The sequence below is a fragment of the Scleropages formosus genome, chromosome 19 (assembly GCF_900964775.1).
Source record: "Scleropages formosus chromosome 19, fSclFor1.1, whole genome shotgun sequence".
Lineage (NCBI taxonomy): Eukaryota > Metazoa > Chordata > Actinopteri > Osteoglossiformes > Osteoglossidae > Scleropages > Scleropages formosus.
The window spans coordinates 11,497,024-11,522,440 of NC_041824.1; the positions used below are offsets into that span (position 1 = coordinate 11,497,024).

General features: G+C 45.5%; 1 protein-coding gene across 1 annotated transcript in view; it reads right to left on the reverse strand.

Moving 5' to 3' along the window:
- Nucleotides 1-25,417, reverse strand: part of LOC108931855 (PH domain leucine-rich repeat-containing protein phosphatase 1-like) — a 40,287-nt gene that overhangs the window by 8,934 nt on the left and 5,936 nt on the right. Inside the window, exons 2-9 of the mRNA XM_018747908.2 lie at nucleotides 10,659-10,855; nucleotides 10,180-10,305; nucleotides 7,585-7,733; nucleotides 4,712-4,858; nucleotides 3,676-3,903; nucleotides 2,506-2,708; nucleotides 2,047-2,107; nucleotides 1,567-1,662 (exon numbers count right to left, since the gene is read on the reverse strand). Coding sequence (XP_018603424.2) covers nucleotides 1,567-1,662; nucleotides 2,047-2,107; nucleotides 2,506-2,708; nucleotides 3,676-3,903; nucleotides 4,712-4,858; nucleotides 7,585-7,733; nucleotides 10,180-10,305; nucleotides 10,659-10,855 — 1,207 coding nt within the window. The remainder of the gene's footprint in view (nucleotides 1-1,566; nucleotides 1,663-2,046; nucleotides 2,108-2,505; nucleotides 2,709-3,675; nucleotides 3,904-4,711; nucleotides 4,859-7,584; nucleotides 7,734-10,179; nucleotides 10,306-10,658; nucleotides 10,856-25,417) is intronic.

Sequence of the window (25,417 nt, forward strand, 5' to 3'; positions counted from 1 at the left end):
TGAACAACCACAAAACATGGCATTATTTGTGTGGAGTTTGCATGTTCTCCCCATGTCTGTGTGGGTTTCCTCCGGGTGCTCTGGTTTCACCCCACAGTTCAAAGACATGCTGTTTCGGTTCCCCCGTAGTGTGTGAGTGAGAGAGAGTGTTTCACTGATGTATGGATGAGCAACCCATTGCAAGTTGTGTATCTAGCAGTGTAAGTCACCACGGTGAATAAGGTGTGTGGGTAAATAGTGCACCCAGTCTTAGCAAGCGCTAAACAGGCATCATCGTGGGTTCATTGCAGGAAGACTGGCATCGCAACAGTGAAGGATGTGCTTCGGTAGCAGTATTGCAATAGAGTACTTGTATGGCACCACAGAAAAATGCATACGCCAAGGAAAATTTTAAACAACATCCCAACACTGAGAAAGTGCAGATTTTTAAAGGACACTTTGCACACACTGGCTTATTCTAAAGCCTCTCTTTCATAACACAAAGATATGACAAAAATAGTAAGGAAACAGAAAAGTGGAACAGAGAGAACTAAGTGATGTGCTCCTGCCAAAAATCTGCAGCTCACTCTGCAGCTCAAATCATTGAGACACAGCAGTAATGTGGGGGGTGGGGGTCCTGCAGCAGCCTATATTCCAACCCTTACTCAGAGATTTAAAGGAATGTAGGAGGAGAAGGGGGGGGGGGGGGGGGGGGGGGGGGGGGACTTAGGGTGGGAGTAAGACATTTGTGCCAACCACCTATCTCTTGTTACACAGACAGGAGCAGAGACCTGCCAAAATGAAGCCCAGGCAGTCAATGCTGCAATGGATAACCACACCTAACAAGCAGAGGTGGGGTCAAACTCTGGGGACGGACTGAGGTTTTTCACCTGAAGGAGACCCACATATTTATTTTAAGCAATGTTGGGAGCAGGACTTCATTGCGCTCCTATGACCAATTGCGACTCTGGCACACTGAATGTGTCTGTGGGGGGGGGGGAGGAGAATCTTGTGTGAGATACTGGTTGTTAGTCTCCATGGCGACGACCCCGAGGTGAAGAGCCGACAGAGCTCTTTTCCCCTGTGGGTGCGTATTGCGGAGTGGCACACCTTCTCCAAGCCTTTACAGCAGGGAGGCACTTTACAGCAGGGAGGCAATAGCAGACCACTTCCTTGTTGCTGCTTTCACACATGTGGGGGGTAGTGAACCCAGTTCCAACTCATCCCCACAGACACACTACACCTCAACTGTTCCTATGCTAAGGGACCCCCCAGGCCCCACAGTATGGCTGAGCATGGCCATTAAAAGGAAGGGAAAAATAACTCACTGAAATTTAAGACACTACTGCTTTGACAAACACCAACAGAAATGGGGGGGGAAATGTTCTCAGCTGACTGACAGGTTTTGGTGCCAATGCTACAGATGGCATTTGGTTTGTAAGGAGCTGCTCAGACACCCCCATCCCTCTCCCACCTTAACCGCCATTATAGCACATACAAAGCATACTGACAAACAACTGCAAGCTCTGGCGTGTCCCCCAAGTGACAGTGCAGCTCAGAGAAGGTGGGGTGTGGGATCACACTCACCATACAGGCAGTTCACATATCAGGTTGTGGCTGATGTCCAGCACCTCCAGCCTCTTGCTGCCACACACCCACTCTGGCAAGCTTTCCAGGTGGTTCCTAGAAAAGGGGGAGGGGGGGAAATCCTCTAAGCACTGGTGGTGGACCCTTCATGACAAATCGATCAAAACGCTTGTGATGCTGACTTACATTTAATCATTTAGCTGACACTTTTCTCCAAAGCAACTTACAATGACCCTACTAGGACAAGCAGGAAAGAAAATGGAACTTACAATGTTAATCTACCTACAATTATTTATCCATTTATGTAGCTGGGTAATTTTACTGGAGCAATTTTTAGGGTAAGCACCTTGCTCAGGGGTACTACAGCAGGGGGTAGGGATTGAACCTGCGACCTTTGGGTTCAAAGGCAGTAGCTCTGACCACTATGCTATCAGGTGTTCCAACTTCCGTGCACAGGAGCGTATGAATTGTGCTACCTACCTGGAGATGTCCATGTAGGTAAGATTTCCAGGGATTGGGAATACCTCCAGCTGGCAGAGTTCTGTTGGGTGGGGAATAAAAAAAAAAGAAAAAAAAAAAAAAAAAAAAAAAAAAAAAAGCCTTGTATGAGGAGCCAGAGGCACAAATCACACCTGTGAGGAGGCATTATGGTCAAGAAAACATTTCCAACTTCCCACAATAACAGCTTACTGCGTGCGCACGGGAAAAAGTCTCCACCCAATTTCATTTACATTTCCACCCTAATGAACCAATAAAATTAAGCTACATTAAAAGAAGCTTTTGGCAAGCTTTCAGTCATTGACAATTATTCTTGTTTTTGTTGATTAATGTGACAGGGTGGAGTATTTACCAATGTGAGCCCCAGAAAAACAAGGACAGAGGTCAGTGGGTATGGCCAGCCACTTAGGGCCAGGGTAGAGGGCATGGTCAGGTACTCACCATTGGCAGAGGCATGGAGGATCTTGAGATGACTGCCACAGATTTTGAGTGCATGCAGGTGGTTCCTGTCACAGCGCAGCACCTCCAAATGGGGGAGGGCTGAGGCATCCAGCTCTAGCAGCTGGTTGTCTCGCAGGTCCAGGTGGGTCATGTGCTGCAGGAAGTCTGGCTCATCTGGAATCACCTTGCAGATTTTGTTCAGCCTGGGTAGTAGAGGTGGAGTGAAATTGTCTTGAAGCCAGTGACACTGACACACACACAGACAGACAGCATTAAAGAAGGCCACTCAGGCTGTATGAGGAGCCAGGAACTCCACTGGACCTCAGCTGGATCTCACCCTAACATTTGCTCTCAGATCAATTCATTAATCTCACTTCAAGTTAATCTGACATTTACAATTCCTGGCAAAACACTTCCACAGATGGAGATATAAACAGCGCCTAGAATGTGCCAAACAATTATCTCAGCCAGAAGGAAATTGGCAGGATTAAAATCACCAAAGGAACAAAGCAGAATAATGCAGTCCAGCTCAAGAAAGCAACTCAGCATCCCAATATGGCCTCTCTACCCAGAGCAGTAGTCATTCTGTAGGTACACGGGATACCAGTCGACCCCCAGTTGGGAAACACACCAAAATACTCAAAACAATGGGACTACTGATTACTGTAGGGGTGTCAAGTCATGCTAAGGCTGAACTTTAGTTAATTCTACTTATGTGGAAGTAAACCCTTCATGCACTTTAGATAGATATACTTTATTGATCCCACAAGAGAAATTGTTACCCTGAAATTATAATAATTTCCCTTGTAACATAATATTACCCCACCTTGTTAGAGAAATGTACAGCATGAAAAAATGTGGCCTTTGACCCCTGATGTGAAAGACTGCCCTACTGACCCAAGGACCTGCAGGTCACTAGCAACAGAAACTTTTCTGGTAAAGAAAGAAACACAATGGAGGAAGTAGTGCCACGGACACTACTTCTAATGTTTGTCGCACTCTAGTACAGCTGGTCCAACAAGTGGTTTCCCTGCCTCTGTTTTCAGCCAATGGGAGTTTCTGCCTGTAGACTGTGGACATTTCAACACAACCAGGGGAGTCACTGGGGGAGGGAAGGAGCTCCTCCTGCAAGCCCTGGGGCTGTCCTGACCTTTTCCCCGGGAGATCTACCTGAGGTCCACGTGCTTGTTACGTAGCAGGCGGAAACGCTGCAGGTGTAGGACCTCCAGGCTATTTCCCGACATGCAGAGTCGCTCCATGCTGTCCAGTCGCTCCAAAACTGTGGGAACCTCCTGAAACTCATTGAAGGACAGACCCAGGTAGGCAAGCTGTGGCAGGCCTCCTAGCTGCTCGGGTAGTGCCGAGAGGCAGTTCCCATCCAGGAGGAAGGTTTGCAAGCTGCGTGGAAAAAGAGGGTGGGGGGGGGGAGATTACAAAAAAAAAAAAGAGATACAGTTCCTGTGAAAAGGAGGATTATAGGGTTAGTTATGGCAATAGCAGATTTTCTGCACCTGGACATGGGAACGCTATATATAATCAAGAAGAATAATTAAATAACCAAACTGACATTTAATCAATAAATACCACTGCACAGCCTTTTAAACAAAGCCCTTCTAGAAGGAGAAGGTTCATCCACCCTCTTCCCAACGCCCATATAATATGACATCAGTGCTTGCGAGGTAATGTCACTGCTGTACTCTCTCCTCACCATGCTGACCTCAAGTTACCTTTCATAAGTGAGCTATCACTTTCACATAAACTTCTTTCCTCCTAGTTTTCACCACTTACAGTCCTGACTGCAGCTCAGCAGTCGATGTTAAAATGCCAGAGATAAAGCAGGCCACTCGAAGCGAGTGTGTGTTGCACTTTTTAGAGCATTCTCAGTCCCTGCCGTCCGCAACTGGGGAAGGGGCGTGACATTTTCATTTGGAATTCAAGAGGATTCTAGGCAGAGTTTTTTTCTTTTTTTTTTTAATACAATATGACTCAATGTTAAAAAAAAAAAAAAAGCTCAGACAATCGCACACGCATTGTTTCAATTACTGAGTTTGGTGGAGATTTGAGGCCTTTAAAGTCCTCTAAACATCAGATGCTTAAGGAATGCAACACGTCACTGATATGACACCTCACGTGCCAGTGGACAAGCAGTCCACCGCAGGACAGTGATGAGGTCCCCCGCTCTGATCTTGCTTCTGTGGTGACTCACTTTCGCATTGCTCCGACAGCACTGGGTACAGATGTTAGGTGGTTGCAGGAAAGGTTGACCTCGGTCAGGGTGGGGATGTCGCAGATGGCCTGGGGGAACTCCCTGAGACAGTTGCTGGAGAGGTTGAGGCTCCGGAGTTTGGGGAACCTGTGAAATCGGCAGGGAAACTAATAGAGCATCAACTAAGTCTGGAAGTGCTACCTTTACCACATAGGAGGTGTACTCACCTCAGTCACATGGACTGGTCAAGGTGATGGACAAAGCTGATCAAATTTTCAGTCTCCTACCATAATTTTCAACAAGTCAACTTTCCATTTAAAGAACCAGAAAGAGCCAGAAAAGTGCAATGAGAAACTGGAGGAGAAGCCAGAGGCTTTGCGCCAGTTATAAAATAACTGACGGTGGGACCATCAAAAACCAGCTCTGTTTTCTCCAGGACGATGACTTGGAGGAAACTTTCAGCTCAAACGCTGAGTTAGAACCAGACCTCCAGAGAGGGTAAGAGTGGAAGCTGTATGCTGCTGAATGATGGGTTCCTCCCTGAGGTGACTTCTCTGTATGCAATGGAGTTTCCTTCCCCAAGCCATGGCAAGTAGACACACATACCTGCAAGGGTGTAACTGTGCTTTATGTGACTCTTCTCTACTTCCAGGCATACTCATTGCCTTGCAGTTCTCGACACATTACTGTTTACTCTAAAAATGAGCAGGATTGATCTTCAGTGGAAGGACAAAAAGTAAGAATAAAAACCTCCAACTAGAGTATTGATTCCAGTGCCCTTTTTATTAAAGGGAAAGTCTGTTTCCTAGAGAACTGCAACATTTACTCTATCAGAAGTGTAATATGCTGACAATGGCCATTTTTTTGGCAGGAGGAAACATGAGCTGTGAGCAGCGTGCATGCATGCGTGCGCACACACAGAAAGCAGACCACTGTAAGCCCCAAGACCCTTACAGATAGTGAAAATCCATTAGCTCAACTATATCTTTTGTTTTTCTTACGAATGGGCGTAGTTAGATGGCCAAAAGGGCCAGAAAACCATCAACTCTACAAAAGAAGCCAAAGGCCCAGGACACACCAAAGAAGAGGCTGTTTCATTCGTAAACCATGGACACAGACAGCTATTCCTGCTGAGTGAGAGCTCTAATGAGGCCTGGTCTGAAGTACAACACAAACATACCATCTGATCTTCCTCTAAGGGGCTGTTATTTGCGATGTGGTTGGCAAGTTGGACAGGGGTCACACGAGGGACTGAGGGGGTGTAATACTGGCAAAGTTTGTTCTGTGTATGTAGTCAAATTCACACTGTTGCCCTCACAGTGGGAAAGTGGGGGGTTGCATCACAATTGTGGGGGTCTCACTCCCCAGACTAAATGACTGACCAGAAGAGAAAACACAACATTGTGTATACACTCCACTGTGTGTTTAACATGAAGGTACACATTCATAACAAATGCAATCTAAAGTTCTGAGTTCATTACTGGTGGGTGGAGGATTATGGGACAATGCTGTAGGACCTTTGAGCATGGCCCTTACCCTTAAATTAACTAAAATTATCCAGCTATATAAATAAGCTACTGACAATTATTTGCCTAACAGCACAAGTCACTTTGGGGAAAAAATTTCAGCTAAATGGATAAATGTAATGAATGCAGTCAAGTCTCCAAAGCTGTTCTTCTGGACCTCTTTGTCCTATCCTGTGAAAAAAGGGGTGGGGCTCTGTGCGGCTGCTGCGGAACGCATCTCCTCTTTCGAGCTCTGGACTACAATGAACTAGGAGTAAACCTACCACAAAGCAGCCTGCAGACTTTAAAGCGTGTGTGCCTGTGCATGGCTACACAACCCAGGGAAGGCACGCACACGCACAAATCTCCAGCAAAATCAGAGAAACTTGACCATCTCAGCAGAATGACTAAAATTAAATCAGAAGCTGCAGAAATTTGTGGACTTCCCAGCAAAGGCCACACACTAAAAGCCCAGCTTGTGTTGTTTTAATCTCCCAGGGTCCTCTTTAATCCTCCTCGCTGGGCTGTTTCCCCCCCTAATCTCTCCGATGCCTCATGCAGATGCTTCGAGAGGCACTGTTGCAAGCCTTTACGTCTCCGCTCAGCAAGACTAACTTGTACACCAACATGGAGTACACAGGAGAAAAGAGCTGCAAAATAGATTGGCTCCATCACACTGTATTGCAACAACTAGGTAGAATGAGACTGAAGAGTCAGCAGCTGGCCTACTTATCCCTAAGGTCCCTTTCAGGCTTTCAAACCATTGGGATGGTTACAGAACAGCACAGCAAGAGCATGCAAGGACAGCCTCATCTTATCCTGCCCAGGACTTCTCACTCAAAACAGGCCACAGGCATAATTAGGAAACCACAGCCCTGCAGGGCAAAAACTGCCAACCACAAACTTCCAGTCTCCTTTCTTCCCCCATGACTCCCATCATCCCTGGCGCCGAAAACGGCCACCGCTGTGCCCGCCGCCAAATGCTCCGAGATTGCTCGCAGTCATGATGAAATCTGCTGAACGCAGCTCTGACTTTCTGGAAACAGTTGACACAAACATTTTACAAAAGGAGAAGCACCCAAAAAAAACTTTCATCTTGAGAATAAAACTGACCGAGGTTCACATGTACAAAGGCCAGAGGTGGGTTAATTTCCATAGCTGAGAACATACTTTCAACTGGAAAACGCAACAGTAGAGCCTAGCATTCTGCTCCAAGTGCGCACACACACTTTAAATCTCCAGACTAGGCACCAGATGTTGTCTTCAGGGAGAACATCCAGGGATTACAGGCCAAAATGAGGAGCCATCGCCATTCTCCCCAGCCCCCCTCCCTGCGCGAGAACGGACTGCTGCGGAGGTGGGCCGTACCTCTGCAGCTCTACCAGGCCACTTCCTGGCACCAGGAAGTTATGCTTCAGGTTGAGATGTGTCAGGTCCTGGCTATAGAAGAGAGCAGGGGGCAGATGCTCCAAACTGCAGCAGGACAGGTCCACCGAACTGATGCGTTGGGACACCATCTAGAAGGGAAAGGATGTTGATTATTAGAATGGAACGCCACAGAAAGGAGCCCAGTATTGATCAAATCCCTGCTTTCTACTGCCCTACTGGTTTCCTCCTCAATATAACCAATGCCACTGAATGGCTTGTTCATCTGGGACAGAAAACTGCACTGGGAGCTGCTGCTGCTGATTTCTGCTTGGCTACTTTGTCACTAAAAGTGCTGTGTGTGCGCTACTATAGCTTTGTGCAATTTCCTTTGGGATCAATAAAGTACTTATCCATCCATTTACAACCATTTCACTTAATTACAGTGCTGCTAAAATTAAGACTCTACAGTGTCTAAATCAGAGGAAGACTACAAACTTGGGAATACTTCTGAAAATATACTAGAGTAAATATGTGACCTAGTACTGGATTAACTGATTTGATTAAGGCAAGCAAATGGGTTGGTGCCAAAAGCAGCATACATGCCAGCACACCAAAAACTGATACTGACAACCCAGATTTAGACCAAGGACTTTTTACAACTGGGTTCAAGTCAAATGGGCAAAAAAAAAAAAAAAAAAGTACTCCTAAAACTCATAGCATACAGTTGTAGCACACGTACGTATGAATTTATCTAAATCCGTTTGTACTTCCTCTTTCATTATCTCTAGATATATACATGCATTAGGCCTGAACTAGGTTCCACTTTTTGTTTTTGCTGGACATACATATTTATATTTGGAATGAATTCAATGCCTCTTCTTCCTCCTTTGGCTTTACGGAGACACACTATGCATCACAAAGAAAACAAAGGCTCAGCTTCCCGACTCTCACTCAGAGAGGAAGCTCGTGGATCAGTACTGCTTTCTGTAACACGCAAACTGAAAACCTTCATATTAAAGCATACAGTGCCTTGCAAAAGTACTCAAACCCCTTGAGAATGAACATTGTCTAAATTACAAATTATACTTAGGCATATTTTTCCAACAAATATTTTTGTACGATCATATGCGTCAATACTTAGAGGCAAAATAAGTTTTCTGCGGATATTTTAAAGTATATAAAATCACATTCTGTTAATGTGATTTGAATAGGTATTCAAACACTAAATATTAATATTTGATTAAGCCACCTTTTGCTGCAGTTTTAAATGAATGGACCACAATTTTAAAATAGTACCACAGATTCTCAATGGGATTGAGGTTAAGACTTACTGGGCCACTGTAGGACACTCACCTTTTTGTCTGAGGTACTCAAATGATGCTTGGGATCAAGGTCCTCTGAACAGTTAAATTTCTCCCAAGCTTCAGTGTCTTAGCAGACTGAAACAGGTTCTCTCAGTATTTCCCTATATTTTGTTCCACCCATTCACGTTTGACAAGATGCCCTATCTCTGCTGATGAAAACATCTCCACAGCATGATACTGCCACCACCATACTTCACTGTAGGAATGGTGTTTCTTGAGGCTTGGGAATGTTAGGTTTGCGCCACACAAAGTGCTTTGGATTTTGGCCAAAAAGCCCCATCTTGCTCTCATCTGACCACAAAATATTTTTCACCATCTTAGCTGGGACATTCATATGCTTTCTGGCAATCTCCAGATACACTGTGATATGATCCTTTCTGTATAATGGTTTCTTTCTTGCTATCTTCCCATACAGGCCAGTTTTATGCACTGCTTTTAATATTGTGGACTGATGCACCTTCCCTCCACTTTCAGCCACTGACCTCCGTAACTTCTTCAAATGGATTTTTGGGCTCTCTGTAGCTTCCCTCAGAACTCTACATCTTACTCAGATACTGAGTTTTGAGGGAAGACCTTATCTGGACAGTGTCTCGGTGGTGCAATCCAGCTTCCACTTCATGATTATTGATAGAGGAGTGATGACAGGGAAATAAAAATACTTGGAATTGTTTTGTACTCTTTATGCATTTCTACAACCATCTCCAACTGCTGTAGTATGTTGCTTAGTCTTCATTCTTAATACATTTTCCTTCAGGGTCACAGACTCGCCAACAATCCATAAAACAACTTTATATAGAAAATGTGGTTACTTTAATAGTTCAGCAGTAGAAATCAATTATGTCCAATTAAGAGACAATTGTTTCCTTGTTAAAGAATAGTTTTTCCCCATCTGTGTAAACTTGGAGGTTCCAGAGCTCAGGGGTTTGAATACTTATGCAAGGAGCACATTCCAGTCTCATTTTCTTTAAAGATGTTGGCAAACTACTTATTTTGGCTCTGACAATTTAGTATTCAGACATATGAGTCTACAATAAAATTACTGCCTGGAAAATATCCGCAAGTATATTTTGTAAACCAGGTTTTACAAAAAAAGATATTCAGCTGGTTTGAATACTTTTGCAAGGAACTGTAACTACAGCACAAGCCCTAACAAGGATTGCCATGATTGGGTAACAGTGAAATTAAGATGCTGAGTCTTATCCTTTGTGTAATATAATGTAGTACAGCTCACCTTAGAGGCCTGTCTCTGCCAGCGTAGGTGCTCCGTGAAGCTGTCAAAGCTGATATGGTACGTCTGGCTCTGGGGACCTGAGGAACTGAAGGCCAGGCAGTGACTGTGTTTTTTTACCTCCTCCACCTGCCCAGGTGAAGTGAAAACAGTAAGGGGGGGGAGCAAAACAAAAATGCATGTCTATTCCTGTTTCTCCTCCTGTGCTGTAGGGGACACTCAGTTTAAATTTGTCAAATATACATCCTCGTTCCACCATCAGCAGATATCCGTTATGGCTTGCAAGATGCGCATGTGACCATTTCTGACCACAAAAACATCATGCAGCAACAACAAAGCAGGAGCCCTAGATTATCCTTGCTGTATAAAATATCTGATCTTCAAAACCCCAAACCCTGAATGCACCCAAATCACAGCCATTGACCTACAGCAAATCATCCAATATGTAAAGAGCCTACAGTCGTTTTCCTCCCTCTGTGTACCTTCCCACCCATCAGGGGCAGCACGTGCATCTTGCCGGCGTGGCTGTCCTTGACGGAGGAAACGATGAGGCAGGTTCCACAAAGAATGACACATCGCCGGTTCCAGCGGTTCACAGCAAGCTGCATCTTGCCTTTGCGCACGTTGTAGGTCCCTGACAGCTGGACACGCTCAGAGCTCTCGATGTTGTGGGGCTTCCCTGGCAACGACAAAGACAGACGGGACACATGAACTCCACATATTTCAAATGCTCATGGGGAATTAAATGTCTACATCTGGTGGTCATCAGCAAGATGTAGATTAACAAATGATTAAACCACTAACACAACAAATAACAGCCCGCTTAAGAGGAGGTAAGGTGGAAACCAAATCAAATCATAAGAAGTCAAGAGCAAGACAAAGCCACAGAGGGGAAGTGATTCATGCAAACCGAGACACCCACCGTGTCTATGTGGTGCAAGTGTCGATCTGTGGGTTATAAACTAGCTTAGTGGTTGGTGACCCTGATATCCCCTGCAGGATAGGAGGCGAGGCTGGATACAGTTCGTCGGAACAAGTGTTTCAGTGAGTGCATCACGGGGACAATACCGGCACCGTGTGTGGGGTGCGGGGCCCTAGAAACCGCAAGGGCTATAATCATGCTTGCTCACTCATTTGCGCCGTCTAACTGGAGTGCTGCAGAAAGGGTGGGGAGATGGAAAGCAGTGTGCCAGTGTGTGTGGGGTGCCCCATTACCTTCACCAGTATTATTCAGAAGGGTGGAGTGACTGCACCCTGGAACTACAAAATCGGTCGCTCCGTTTAGTGAAACATAACGTCTGTTTACAGCAATGTCGCTGGTGCCGAGATGAACACGGGTTCCTGTCAGGCCGACATGTCTCCCCCTTAAAAGAGCTGCTACGTTAACTGTACATGTAAAATGGAGTTACTCGACATCCACCTTTGGTCCTTTGCAGCTTTTAAGGTGTCACCTCTAGAATTTAACATACAGTTAACAGTGTTCATTCTGGCATTCAGTGCACAAAAGCTGGAGCGACAAATTCTTTAAGAACCCCTTGGCCTGCCAGTTGAAGAATCGGGAGGGTGTGGCATTCTCTCTGGGGGCTTAACACTGAGACCAAGGGAACAGCACCACTTCCTCACTGCCAGTACTGCAAAAGGGGAAACTACAACCCAAAAAGGTCCAAGTAAAAGCAATCACTTCAATTAAATGCTTGTGACAGTCATTAAAAAGGTATTTATTGCATTTATTAATTTAGCACATGCTTTTCTCCAAAGAGCACCGTGATTTTCCCATTTGGACATGTGGGTAATTTTGACTGGAGCAATTTTACAGCTAGTTACCTTACCGAAGGGGAATACAGCAGGAGGAGATATTCCAATCTGGGTCCTCGAGCTCAAAATTGTAAGCTCTAACCACAATTCCACCTGCAGCCCCCACTACACTCAAACATACACCCACTTGAATGTATTTTCCAGTTGGCGTTTGGCAGCAGCTGACTTCTAAGAAATGAAACAGCCAGAAATATTCCTAAAAAGCACAGAGACATGAGCAGCTGGCCGGGAGAATGCAAGTCACAGCAGACTTGACATGCCGTTTTGGGGTCATGATGGCAATAATCAACAAGCTTTTGAATGGGTCCATTGTTTTCCTGTACACCCATTATATAAAACAGGAAAACAACAATTACAAAAAAAGACAATATGAAGAAGAAAGATACGTTGTTGATATGTGGCTCAAAGAGCCCCGTAGGGTCAACATTCACTTTCCTGCTTCCCTCTGTGTGAGTCATGGGGGAAGGGCTCAGCTACAGGAGTGGACTGTGGCTGTGGAAGGGGATATCACATGGTTGTGTGTATACATTGAGAATCCCCTCTTTCCCCGTAGACTCTCAGAAACACACGGCGTTCTGGGAATCAAAAGTAAGATATTTGACGGCAAAGTTTAAAAACATTTCCTGACCAGTTCACCTAAAAGGTAGCAGAGCAGATAGTGCTGCTGCTTTCTACCTGAAGGAGGAAGGTTTGAATCCCACCTCTTCCTGCTGGTAACCTTGATCAAGGTACTTATCTTGAACAGAAACAGTAAAAATTATCCAGCTGTATAAGTGGATAAATCACTTAGTTACTTTGGAGAGAAGCATCAGCTAAATTAAACTGAGAAATGTCCATATGCTGGATGTTCCCCAGAGATAAGCTATTAACCTTGAAGGCACATGTCAGTTCTCAAAGGGAAGACCTCTCAGGTCCTTGAAGACTTTGGTTGAATTTAACCCAAAAACAAACAAAAAAAAAAAAGCCTCATCCAGGAAGGGTGAGGGCTTGTAGGGAAGATGGAGAGTAAATGCTGGACACATGAGCCCATGGCTGCTGTTTAAATGCTGCCGGGCTAAAATGATGGGTGTGTTTAGCAGCCGCTGTCTGTCACAAATGATGGCTTCCTTCTTTCTCCACAGTCTCTGTGGAATCGACACAATCTGACTCAAACCCGGCCAAGGGAACCTCTGATAAAGCACACGCCCACCATGTTCTTCCGCTGCAAACTGGACCGAGGGCAGGGGGTGGGTAAACATTCACGGGAGCGGAAAGCCAGCCTCACCTCTCTTCCCATGGGAAACGGATAGCATTGTCATAAACAAAACCAGTGTATATTACAAAAACACACCCTTCGCTCCTGGCCCTCAAAGACAAATCATAACTTCCTTCCTACCATAACAAAGGAAAGTGGCTTTGTGCAGCTATTTTAAGGAACCGATAAGGATGACCGACAAATCTGTCCTTTCAATTGTCTGCTTCGAAGCAATTCAGATCAAACCCCTAGAGCTCATCTTCAAAGTGCTCTACTCCACAAGCCCCTACTGTTGAATCATCAAAACTGCTCTGTTACACTTACTCAACCACTAACATGTTTCAAACGTCAGCACGGCGAGGTTAGTCCTCACAAAAGTGTTGTGTGTCATTCTGAAAGTTGACTGACCCTCCCTGCTGACAGCCACTACAAGGGCTCTGGATGCAGATCCACATTCATCCTGCAGGCCCAGGGTATACAAAACTTTTGTGGAAATCTAGGGAGGGGAGAAGAGAACAGCTGTGCAGCACCACTGAGGTCACCTGTGTCCTCCATCTCAGGCAAGATCCTTCCAGACCCTTGAGATGCTAATCGCAGCATGGAGAGGGAACACAAAGGGTATGAGCAGCATCACTTGGCACTGGCGCTCAAGTCAGTGCGGTCCTCCCCGGAGAGGAGGTGCTACAGCCGAGAAGAGCGCTCCTCGCAGGGCCATGACTCTCCCAGTGGCCTTCAGCATCTAACTTAAGGGGGGTGGGTGTCCCCGGTTGCCGTTGCTCTGTTTCTATAGACCGCGGTATTTCACAGTACAGTGCGCGTTCAGCCTTACACGTGTCCGTGACAGACACGCACATACAAAGACCCCCCTCCATCCCCCCGCCCTGCTTGAGCTCCTCAGTGTAAACACACCCCATTCCCATCCACACCGCATGTCCCCAGTCCTCGGGGGGGGCAGAGAAAGGACCCACTGTCAGGTTGAGACAAAAACTGTTGTTTCAGAACCACCATGTCAGCCCCCAGTCTCTGAGCTCAGAGCTGCCACAGTGAATCAGAACAGCGGGGCCGCAGGGGCATGGGGGAGGGACCTGTCATGGTCCCTCAAGAGCTCAGCGTACACCCTGACGCCAGGCTCTGAGGGGAGAGCAGCGATCGCAGAGACAGAACCACAAAAATGTTCTGGGTAACGGCGACAACGAAACAATGAATTCCGGCATGAATTATTTTCAGAGGTCTGAAATTTTTGGTGTAGTCTGATTTCCCCCCCCCCTCCCTTTTTTCAAAGCAATGTTAAAAGCCCATTTCATGACTGGTTGATTTATCCCTGAGGACAACAAGGGGACTTTAAAGACATCTTTCAAATCAGACCTTCAGTCTCCAACATGAAGACTCCAGTTTAGGTGCAACGTTCCATAGGCACACGATGTACAGAGGCTTTTACCTCCACTTAAATGGGATTCAAAATGAACCGCCCGTGACGCATCATGCAATCTGTTGTGCCCGAACCCGTCATCAACTGGAGAGAGGCACAGTTGAACCCACAGAGGGCCCCTTCCGTGCATTTTATGTGGGACGAAACAGGCCAACTGTCTTTCTGCACGGGATACCGCAGCTCACACTGAGACTTGATGAATCGCAACAAGACACCTTCTGCACCCTATAATGACGGAGGGGGCAAGTTGGGGGACAGAAAAGAGGTGCTGTGAGGCTTGTGACTACTGCCATGAACATATAGGACTCACCTCGGTCACATCAGATACAAACTGTCTTTCAGCACACAGGGGAAGGTGTAAGAATTCGGAGGCCTTTTCCCCACATATAAAACTGGTCAGTGATTCATACCTCTTGCTGTCACACCGATGCATTATGGGAAAGTAGGCAAGGCATCACCTCAAAGGATTACTTAGCCTCATGCCATGTGTGGGCTGAGACTAGCTCTTAATGGTCTCAAGTTGTCATGCTTTTCCTCAGAGGCTCTTAAATAAGGATTATGTAAAATTATATATTTATTAACTTGCCCTAATTCCCCTCCCCCCTCCAGAGTACTGCTGCTGCTTTAACGGATAAAGGAGATCAATATCAGCTCGAAGGAAATGCACCTGTTCCCATGATAAACGGAGGCGTTTCTGCAGACATCGTGTTGATATGTGCAGAAACGGGAGCTGCTTACAAATTCTTTGAACACTCTGTGCCGTTCTTTGGTGATGTCGTCATGATAGAAGCTTGGAACAAACATGAGCCCCCCCCCCACAGCGATGTAAAGAGCATCGCTGTCTCACGCACTCACAAAGACACAATGACAAGTCTGTGCCGGTGCCCCCGTCTGTGTCTGTATTGTATGCGCATTTCCATCTGACTGCATTCCCCTACTTGCAGTGTTCTCCCCTCGTGCGATTGGCCAGGAACCGGCCACACGAGGCCAGGGGGAGGAGTCTAGGCTGTGAACCCTGCTCTCCAGATTCTCCCTAAGGGCCCGACTTCTGAACCCAGTAACGGTCCAAGGCCCCTCTATTTCAGCAAGCTGACAGGGGGACCAGTCGCCTCATAGTCGATGCATGTCCTCTAGAGAGCAAATAAAGCATTCATAAAATGTAAGGCTTTTCCTACTTTCACTTGACATGTTTAAAAAGAAAAAAAGTCACTGTCCTCCCACAGGGGAGGAAAAGAAACAAACTGGTTGTATCAGGCCACAGCCATGGGACTCCAGGGTTCCTCAACCTGTCCTTTCCCATCACCATCCTATCAAATGAGAGCATTCTATGTGACAGAGGTTGACTCCAGGAACATCACACCTGTACTACATGCTCACCTACTCTGCCATTGCCCTCCTGGCTGTGGAGTTCATTAAGTTTCCTCTAGAGGGAAAAGTGATGCCTCTGCCAGCGTGTTGCAGACATCCAGCCGTTATCCATTCTGCAAAAGGTTCCTTGGCTATAGGTTCGTTCCCCATTCAATTTGTGTGGTTGGCATACCCTCCCCCATTCATACAGGTTTCCACCAGGAGGCTCTAGTTCCCCCCCCCCCACCCACAGTCTCAAAATATGCATATCAAGCAACTTCACTAAAAATCACCAGCGGTCTGTGGCTGTCTATGGAAATGAGTGTGTATGCCTAGCTACCCTGTGAGTACCATGTCATCTGGGGTGCGGCCATGGCAGCTTGTGTTTATGAGATATGCTCTGGACCACTACAACCTCACCTCTAGATAAGCAGTTAGTGACAGCGAGTGAGAACCTGAGAACCCCGCGCAGGACCCATGGTGAACACACTTTCCACGAGGCAAGGCTCACATGCAGAACCTCGGAGCCAGGCCACAGTCTCGCGGGCCAACATCACGCAGCCTGCTCTCAAACAGCAGAGTATGCCGCCTACATTCTCCAGGGCTCTGTCCTGAACCTTACTGTCTGGCAAAGTACGTGTACACACACACAGAGACATATATGGCCTAACTAGATGAACAATTCCGGCCGTACAAACAGGCAGGAGAGGTCTATCGGAGGTTCACCTCACATCTCCTGGACAAGTACAAGTGAACAAGCGCTGCCTGCAGGCAGCTGGAAGACCTGGGTTATTGTGACGATGTCCTCAGTGGCTCCAAACGGTCGCCGAGGAACAGCACACTACACGCCCGGCTGTGCTCAATTACACGCTCCATCATGTCGAGGGTTGCAGCAACAACAGCCGCTCATTTTCCATTTCGGACAAGGTTGTACATCTTGTGCACCCATGACCGCGTAACAGTAGCAGATCATTCAAGGGTCCAGCTGGCAAGTATGCAGACCATTGCGATTTGGCGACAGACGGTTCCTCTTCCACTCCCACCCAGGAAACGGCATTCAGAGATAGAATGGACACCCGTGTTTTTCACAAGCTGGAACTCAGAGTGGCGCCTCTGCACAGAGGAAGTAGACACCCCTTCTACACCATTTCCCCCTCAGTCTCACACTGATTTTAAGTAATTCAAAGAGAGAGGAAAGAAGAAGGAAAAAAAAAAAAAAAAAAAAAAAAAAAAAAAAAAACTTTGAATAAAAATAAGTCTTCATGATAATTCAAGAAATTGCCTAGTTCTGCTCCACAAAAGATATAGACACAAATGTCTGCACCTACTGCATCCCATCTGTTGGTGAAGTATACTTTTATTCTGAATTGAACGTCACTTTGGAGAGAAATATCTGCTAAACTAAGTAATGCAAATATAAATGTACAAGGAATGTGATAAGGCTTTTGGACTATTTTGTTTAAGCTTTCTAAATGAAAGTTTTTTTTTTTTTTTTTTTTTTTTTTGTCTACTGCCCTTGTGGGGAAGTTCTGCTAAGTTTGGCAAAATGCATGGCGACACCAGTCTTGTTTCTGTGCGACGCACAGACTACAAATAAAGCATAACCGCATGGTGCTGTGGAGCTGCGTGCAGGATGCAGCTGGACTTTGCTGCTTTCACCCTTGGGACGTGCATTCCAGCAGCGCCATGAGAGCCGGTGCCTCAACAGCTTTGTACCCAGTATTCGAGCACGTGTGTGTATGTGTGTTTGTATAGAGCAACTCAAAGACCTACTTCTCACCACACAGGGGAAGGATGGTAGGACTGGGCTTTGGGAGGAGGATGAAGCAGCTCAGAAAATTAAAAAAAAAAAAGTTTACAGAAATTCGTTATTTCGGAAACCCGGGCCCCGCAGCAGTGAGGCCAACCCCTCACTAAGGAGGATTAAATCCCAACACGTGACAGGGACCAGCTGCTGCGATGCAGCACATGGGATGATATCCTGAGGAATCCAGTTAACGCTGGATTAGATCTCATTACAGGAAAATTATTCAGCCGGCGCTGAGTTGGGACCGAAGTAAGCATTACAGTTTCATATCCAGCTTCTCTCGGCACCAAGTCTTGCGGTGTAACAAAACACAAGGCTGACCATCTTTCCGCGTCGCTGGTGATCGATGCAGATGGGCTGGGAATAGCGGTGTTGCTGCGGATAAGCACAGGAAGACACGTGTGCTTTGGTACACAGATGAGCCAAAACCTGAAGCCACCCGAACATCATCTGGAATAACGATGGGTGTCAGAACACAGATGAGCTGGTCCAGTCCTCCCAAGGTTCTCTCACACTCAGCAGATTTAAAAGGCTTACAGGGAGCTGAAGTGAGAAGATGCATGAGATGGACAGTGAGAACTTGAGCTGCAGAGGAGATAGATGGATGTGAAGCTGCGGACAGATGATTAGGTGCGCTGCTCATTTCATAACACGCCAGGGATTTAACCTTATAGGTGAAGTTGAGGATATGACGCATGGATTCGGGGGTTTGGGTGAGGACACAGCACGTGAGTTTAGTATCCTGGAATCCAAAATCCTGTCCTTTCCTGTAACCAATTACTCATTAATACTAAATGAGAAGCGTTGATCTGGGTTTGAGGCTGTTCCAAAGCGAAAGAATCACAAAACTAAAAGCTGAAACAAAGCTTTAAAAAAGTGCAGGCATAGAGCAAAAGTTTTTTTAAATATAAAAAAGGATTATATTTGGTGATGTGGCATTTCAGATTCCCACAGAAGTCCTGAGCCCATGTACATAAGAACCTAAGAGCAATTATTTTAAAATAAGGCATTAATGGAGACACTGTATAAATAAAGTGCTTTCGGTATGTTCTTCAGCATAACTGACTGGATGGCAATTTTTAATAAGTTTTCTGTTTCAACCACCTTCCTTCACCTCTACCCAGTCTGATGCATGGGTATTTTAATGAAACTCCACAATCGCTTTTATAATGCGACTGGCAACTGGTACATTTAATTAAACTAGCTGTTTTCCATAACTTTAAGCACATAAAGGAGAGGTATTAAGCACCATTTAGTCGACTTCATCCACAGAAAAAAGTATTAGATACCAATTCGCACAGATTGCTTATAAAGCAGGATATTCCTACTGTATGAATTCATGGTATGTTCCTCTTATTTGTGGGCAGCATGGTGGTACAGCTAGCAGCGCTGCTGCTGCTGCTGCTGCACAGTGCCTGGGTGGTGCGAGAGGACATGGGTTTGATCCCCAATCAGTCTGTGTGGAGTTTACATGTTCTCCCCGTGTCTGTGTGGGTTTCCTCCAGGTGCCCTGATTTCCTCCCACAGTCCAAAGACATGGTGTTCAGGTTCCCCCATAGCGAGTGAGTGTGCGTTCCACTGATGTATGGACGAGTGACCCAGTGTAAGTGCTGTACCTAGCAGTTTAAGTCACCTTGGTGAATAAGGTGTACGAACTGATAACACTACATAGAGTTCATTGGAAGTCACTTTAGAGAAAAGCAACTGTTAAATAAATGAATGTAACCAAGTCTACTACAGCAAGAGTAGGGATTCAAACTAGAAACCTTCAGACAGCTCTATTGACGACCTGGCCCAAGAAATAATCAAGAAAACATTCCAAACCTCTAAAAGAGGTACATTACAAGTTATGAAAGGAGGGAGGGGGAAATCAGAAGAAAAGTGAAGAACTAGGGAGAAGAGAAGGGACTGAGTTCAAGCAATGCAAGACAAATTAAAAGCCCTTTAAGAGCATCATCACATGAAGTTGTGTGACATTCAGAGATGGGCTCCCAGTATCACAGAGAAGGTCCTGTGAATGTATTTTCCTCCTGGTATTTCCAGCAGATGGACTCATCTGAGAGTCAGTCTAAGTGAGCTTTTGCAGCTCATCTGAGGCCAAGAGATTAAGATGTCTAACCTCAAAAGCAGCATGCTGTTGAGCCTGGGGTTCTAACATTTCTCACCAGAAAGGGGCAGGACAAATGTAGGTGGGCACTCTAAAAACATGAGTTCCACCACTTGCTATGCTACCTGTGTGTAAGGCATTTACTATGAACTGATAGCTGTAAATTTTTTTAAAAAATTGCCCCTAAATGGGTAAACTAGTGTAAATCACTTCGGAGAAGTCAATAACTAAAGAGAACAGAATTCGCCAGATAGACACATTCATGTAAACGAAACGTCTGCAGGGGCCGAAGGTGGAATAGCAGTAAGAGCTCCCACATTTGGTTTCAAAGCAGCCAGGTTCAAAATAAACTTCCCGCTGTAGTACCCACAAGGTACTTACCATGAATTGGTACAGTACATTTACCCTGGTGTATAAACAGGTAAATATTTAAAAATACCTTAGCACTGAGTCACTTGGGAGACAACCAGCAATTAAAAAGTAAATCATAGCGCCTGGGTGGTGCGAGAGGACGTGGGTTTTAGATCAGTCTGTGTGGCGTTTTCATGTTCTCCCAGTGTGCTCTGGTTTCCTCCCACAGTCCAAAGACATGCTGTTCAGGTGGACTGGTTACTAAGTCAGCCATAGTGTGTGAGTGACAGAGTGTGTTCCACTGAAGGATTGATGAGTAACTCGTAATTAGTGTATCTAACAGTGCAAGTCACCCTGGTGAATAAGGTGTGGGATGATAACACTAGATAGTGTCCACTGGCTTTGGAGAAAAGCATCTGCTAAACGAAGTAACGTAAATTTAATGTGAGCGGTGAATTACAGCAGCCCCCCCGACATTGAATAATCCAGCGTTCACCACAATCCTTTTGAGCAGTGATTTGGTGATGAGGGCAGGTGTCACGGCACATCCTGTGTACACAACAAATGAGTCCCACCTCCTGTACATCTTGGCCGATCCTTTAGACAGGGACTTACCGCTTGTTTGCACAAATACCCATATAACCTCACACAGTTTTCAGACACTAAGGACACTATTTCGCTACGTTACTCCCCAGGCTGATGTATTAGATAGAAACTTGTCTCTTTCAGGAATCATCACACATCACATTACCACTGACAAACTGAAGAGGGGGGACACTGGGTGCCGAGTGGAGTTCAGGACAGCCACCGCACCCAAAAGCAAGCACCCGTGACCTACCTTAAAACAGATCTGCTGGTTGTTAGTCTCCTTTACATCCTCAATTCTCACCATATTGAGACTTCCATTTCAGTTATCACATTCCCAGGACCAGATCCTTTTCTACTTAAGTCAACTGGCACCATGAGAGCAACTGAGAAAGAGGCCCCACCCCCAAAACATCCAGCTGCCCCGCCACAGGTCCTACACTACGTGAAGCTCTTTTAAAAAAACCCACCAATCTCCAGCGACTTCCCTGGAGCAGAGGGGACAGCTGAGCAATGCCTCTCTCCTGCAGCAGTCAGGTAGAATTAGAGCCAAAGTGATGCATTAGATTGCAGGCCATCTGTACAATTCATCATTTTCATTCTGATTACAGTCTGAATGTTGGACTGTGATAGAGACACTGTCTGGAAGATGTCCAATTTGTGAATTCCACTGGTACAGTAGCTTTGCAGAAATTAAAAATAAAAACAGGAGGGCAGTTCAATTCAAACTACGCCCATTTCAGCTTTATTTGATCTGCAATAAAGCAAAAAAGAATTTTTGCAAGTAACCAGAAAATATTACTTAAATTTGTTATTCAAACTCCAAAGCCAAACCACTTTTGAGATCTGTCATACGATCATTTGCACGCAGCATTCCACAAGGCACACAGAGGATATGAGATTGGACAGAGATGACAGGCTCGAGAATGACCTGCGGACTCAGGCTCAGAGCTCCCTTTGACAAGCTTACTCACATTCTTGTTGCTCCCAAATGTCACGCTAGAGCTTTACACGAACAAAACAGGCTTCTGATTTTACAAAAGGGGTTAATATTATATACACACACACACACACACATATATATTATATATATATACACACACACAAAAAAAAAATTCACCAGTTCCTAGGCACGTTGGTCTGACTAAGCAAGTTAATATTGTATATTCTGCCAAACTAGATCCAGCTTTAAAAACAGATTTGAGTAGATCCTAAAAAAAAGTTGGAACACTCAAAATGGCAACAAAGAATTTTTGGGTATATACTGTACAAGCATACAGACCAAGTTGAGAAGACCAGGAACTGACAAGGTTTGTGACAGATTGATGGCACAGAAAATATTGAGAGAGACACATAAGGGAAAAGGAGGGCAGTGACACGGAGGGGGGAGGGGGGGGGGGAGAAAAAAAAAAAAAAAAAAAAAAAGGGCGAGATCAAGAGTCACTGCGATTCCAGGATGGAAATCAAAGCATATGAGCTGGAAAGAGAACTGGAGTGGCTGTGAATAGGGAGCAAGTGGAAGGAAAACAAGGGGGGCGGGGGTGGTTAGAGTGAGAAGCAGATTAGAGATCCTCTTTTCCCACCGCTTGTCCGATTAAAGCTTGCAGCTGAAAACAATTAGCTAACTCATTCATTAAATCATATTACATAATGCCCACGTCTGAGGTTCCACACAACAGGCACTTGACAACAGCATACCAGAACGTGCTCCACTCTACCATCATGGTCTGGCGAGAGGGCTTTCCAACAGATGGATGCGGGTTCAAATCCTACGATGCTACATGCCACACAGACCGATCTACAGTGTTTGTTAAAAAGGTGCATGTCTGCACAGTGCGCGTTAAGAACGGGGGGGGGGGAAAACAGGAAGACTCAAGCAGCAACAGGAAGCCTTTTCACCATTAATATTATTGAGCTGATGAAGAAAAATTTTAATACCAGAGAAGACCCCATGGTCTTTTCTACACAAACTACTCATCAGGCCATGGATCACCGGCAGCTCTCGGCAAACAATAAAAACAGCAGCCCAGTAAAGAATAGAGAACTGAACACCCCCCAGAGCTTTTTAATTCCTTTGCACAGAATAAGGAATAAACTCTGGATTAACACCAGTGACCTGGTTCTTCCTTTTTTTCGGATATGACGCATTACAAACAGCGGTCAGACTTCTTTTGACATAAAAAAAGTCATGCTACTATTTTTAGAAGTCTATAGGGCTGATTTTTAAAAGCATAAAGTCAGTTAAAGCTGGATTAATATTTTAAAACTGCTTAAAGCAAGAGGAGAAAGGACTTGAAACAATGACCTTGGAAGTACTGTCACAGTTCTAGTTGTCATATTTAATAGACTGGTTTTCATAAAAGAGGTTAACTCACTTTGCAGTCTGCAGAGAGGCTGTGGCCAACAGCTAAGTGGACGAGTTGCAGGTGGCAATGCCTGGGCCACCATAACAACATGTCCAGTCCACTTGACTCATGGTCCTTCCCATGCTTCACTGCTAAATCATCTTTATTATCGCCATTTAATTAATACATAAAACTAAATCCTCGCACCCTGACCAAATGATTCACCCAAAGTTGATATGAGGAACCTGCAATGACACGTTTTGCTCCTCTCGTAAACTTTACCGAAGCAGTGCAGGTCTTTTTACCATGGACACTCCAGCAGTGACGCTGCTCCTAGCACATTTTGAAGAGCACAACACTGAAAGAACACGCAAAGGTCACAAGAGCTCCTTCCACACCCACCCCCCCGCAGCTCACTTCACAAGCAACACGCTGCGGAATTGTGAAGTTCAGCAGTAACAACTTGTTCTCCATGGAGAGGTCCATAGCACTCACCAAAAAAAAAAAAAAAAAAAAATGAAATATCTTCATTCAGAAAATTTATTGTAAAGCATTTGCACAAAGACCATTCTCAAAGCGAATAAGACATTTTAAGGCATGAAGACAGTTCTACCTTTGATATATCAGGATGTGTCACTGGGGGTTTAGTTCTTTACTTCACTGCTTTCCACTCGAACATGTTACATCCATCAGAAGTGAACAAACAAACATCCTGCAAATGTCAGATTATAATCTGTGTGCTGCCTCGGTCAATAGGTGTGGTTGTGCAAATTCTACGAGACAGGAGCTTTTCCTCCGCAGGGGGAAAATCCACCCTTCCCCTTCAGAGGCCAAGAGTGCTGGCTGAGAGCACAGCTCTACCCCCTTGGACCCAGCCAGGAAACCTATCAGAGTTGAGAATAAACTCCCCTGAGCAAACCAGTTCCTTCATTAACTATATGCTTGTAAATTGAATACAAGTTTTGCTCCCAGTTTAAGACAATAATGCAAACAATTAGTGGAGTTTGCTTACAACTGGAGTTAAAGAAACTGTTCACTAAACCTTGTTGAACAATCCCATCATCCTGGTCCTGCTCGATAAGGCTTCCGTTCATTCGGAACCCCAAGCTCCATAGTGAAAATGCTGAAGTGTGTGGGACAGCGAGTTTGTACAAGTTAAGAAAAGGTGTAGAGAGAGCAAGGGGAACAGCCCCTGCCCCTCCCAGTGAGGCACATGTACTTACCACGTGCATTGCAATACTTGTAGGGCAGAGAACCACCGTGGTATCCAGTAACTAGGACCATACCCCCCCCAGCTGCACCATTTCCCCATTATGTAATAGCCTGCTTCTCCTCAAACTCAATGACAACACATTCTTTGCCAAGAGCCTCAATAGCCCACAGAGTCCCCCACTCTACCAAAGAGTTTCTTACTGTCATATTCACACACTGGGAACATGTTGAAAGGAATGAAACCATTGTGTAGCTTGTGAGAGAGGAGACACCGAAACACGCAAAGAGGAACGGCCCTCTGCTGCATTGCTGCCAGCATCTACTGCCTGGCCTTTACTGTGGGATCACTTCTCGAAACAGACATTTGGCTCGGATTTCTCCAAAGAGACTTACAGCGTTAACCTACGTAAAGTGATTCACCCTGAATTGATACAGTAGGGTAAGTATCTTACTCGGGTATATTAGAGCAGGAGGTGGAATTCGAACCTGGATCCTTCAACTGCAACACGGTTGCCCTATCCTCAATGCTATGCCATTACTGCACTCTAGAAGATACAAAACAAGTACTGCTTCTGTAACTGTATTCTAACATTAAAAGCAAAGGTCAACTCACTCACATGGGAAGATGTAATTGCTGTTCAGCCTAAATGTCAAGTTATTATGCTCAAAATATTTAGCGAAATGGAAGAGAAGTGTGTGCATGGATTGTCACACAACAAGCATGAGTTTCCACCGCCAGTGTCACTGGTGAGCGCGAGCCCACTCAGTGAGTTGTCGTCATGGCAAGCAAAGGGCTTCCCTCCATCACTGACATAGCGGAGTTTCTGTTGCTTTTTCAAACACACCACTGATGTCATGCTTATTCTGTCAACACAGGGTACATGCTGAAGGAGGGCTGGGGCAGGGATGAGCAGCAGAGCGGCTCATGGGAAAACACCAAGAGGGCAGAACACATCCCAGCTTTGTTCACATTTCAGGTCCTTGCACAGAGAAGCTGTAGAGGTGTGCA